Source organism: Tupaia chinensis, unplaced genomic scaffold (assembly GCF_000334495.1).
Source record: "Tupaia chinensis unplaced genomic scaffold, TupChi_1.0 Scaffold000247_1, whole genome shotgun sequence".
NCBI classification, from domain to species: Eukaryota; Metazoa; Chordata; class Mammalia; order Scandentia; family Tupaiidae; genus Tupaia; species Tupaia belangeri.
The window spans coordinates 3,316,564-3,318,350 of NW_006159725.1; the positions used below are offsets into that span (position 1 = coordinate 3,316,564).

At 56.6% G+C, this 1,787-nt stretch overlaps 1 protein-coding gene across 1 annotated transcript in view; it reads right to left on the minus strand.

Moving 5' to 3' along the window:
- Window positions 1-899, minus strand: part of BSX (brain specific homeobox) — a 7,368-nt gene extending 6,469 nt beyond the window's left edge. Inside the window, exon 1 of the mRNA XM_006148856.1 lies at window positions 543-899. Within this exon, the coding sequence (XP_006148918.1) occupies window positions 543-804 (262 nt within the window). The 5' untranslated portion in view covers window positions 805-899. The remainder of the gene's footprint in view (window positions 1-542) is intronic.
- Between the last annotated feature and the right edge of the window lie 888 nt (window positions 900-1,787).

Genomic DNA, 1,787 nt, shown 5'->3' on the forward strand with positions numbered 1-1,787 from the left:
TTCCAACTCAGACCGCGCATTTCTTACCCTTCCTTTCTATTCTGGCCGGTCCAACCCTGAAGTCCTCAGAGTATCCCACCCGCCTAGAGAGCCCTGCAGAATCCCCGAATATCCAGCACCTGGAAGAACAGAGCTTCTAAGCTGGAAAATTGAGTTCTGTTTCCTGGAGCAGGACAGCCAAGCAAGGGTCTCTGAGAAGTGGAGAACTGGGATTTACAGATCGACCCAAGTGGCCTGGAAGGTCAGGAACGGGAGTCTGAGCCCAGCCACCAGGAGAATGTCAACCCCATTCACCTCCTGGGGCCCCTTGGCTAGTCCTATCTCCCACACAAGAAGTGGGGAGTGACCACAGATTATCCCCATGGGCTGGCACACCCGAAGGCTATGTGCTCTCCGCCTATCCCCAACCTCCCACGGCCACATGGAGAAGGAGACGGTGACCAGGCCAGTCCAGCGCAGACCATTGCCAGGCTCAGCTGCAGGCTTAGGTATGCCAGGAAGACCAACCTCGCTTCCCACACCTTTCGGCTCCTGTTGCTTACCCGAGGTGGTGAGAAAATAAGGGTGGTGGTGGTCTCCCTTGTGCAGAGGGTGATGGGCGTGAGGCGCCAAAAGCGTGGGCGTGGGGATGAGGGGGTCGCCATAGTCTAGCAGAGGCACCCGGGAGGCCAGCGAGCTGGCGAAATGGTCAGGGGCCACCTCCCTCAGCGGCTTGGGCTTGTGCAGGAGGATGTCCTCGATGAAGAAGGACGTGGGCCTCTGTGAAGTCGCTGGGTGGAGGGGAGACGTGAAGTTGAGATTCATCTTGAGCCCAGCTCCGCGGCAGGCCGAGGCCCGGGGACCGAGCGCAGAACGCAGGCAGCGCCTCGGCGAGCCTGGTGGAGAGCCGAGGCGCTGGTCTTTGCTCTCCGCGGCCTGGGCCACCCTAGCGCTGGAGAGGCGAGAAGACCAGTTGCTGGGGAGGTTGGGTCTCCGCGCTGGAGAACTGGGAGCTTGGAGAGGGGAGCCAGGAGAGCCAATGGCTAGGCTGCCAGAGGCAGAGGGGAGGGTGCGCGGGCTTGGGGCGGGGCGCTGTCCGCGGTGCTGAAAGCCCCTGCCGAGCCGGGGAGAGCCGAGCCCCCTGGACACCGTGCCTCCCTCTCAGTTTCTGCCTGGCCACTGCAAGAGCTGCTTTGTTCCTAGTCTTTTTCAAAGAAAGGGAAAAGGGAAAAGTCTCCGTGGTTCGACAAAACTCTTATTCAGAGAGGAGAAGGCACTACAAGAGACCCCCAAAAGCAGCAGTGATAAAGCATTGTTTCAGATATTTGGGGGTGGGATTTAAGCGTTTAGACCACTGATGGCAACAGAGGGAGAATTCAGTACTTGAAGTTGTTTAGACTCAACTTAAGGCGAGAGCTGAAGATGACTGAATTAGTCAGGTAAATCAAGAAAAGGAGGAAGGGGGTCAAACATTCACCACCCCAGTAAAGACAGCGAGCGAGAGGAGGGTTATATCTATGTTAGTTAAGTGCTGTGATCCGTGTAACTATGTCCAGAGGCACCTCTGGTGCTGCGCCCCAGGGTCCCTCAAATTTCTATCACTCCCTCCTGGCTCACTCGCAGTTGCCACCCCTGCTGTATTAATACTTTCAACCTAGTCCCCCCACCCCCACCCCATAACGGTACCAGGTTTTTATCTCTCATTCCTTTCTCGGGCTTCTTTCCTTTCATTTCCCTCCCGCCCGATCTCTCGTTGTGTTCTGTTTGTCTTTTTCTAATCTCTCACATTTATTTCCCTGGAGTCAATT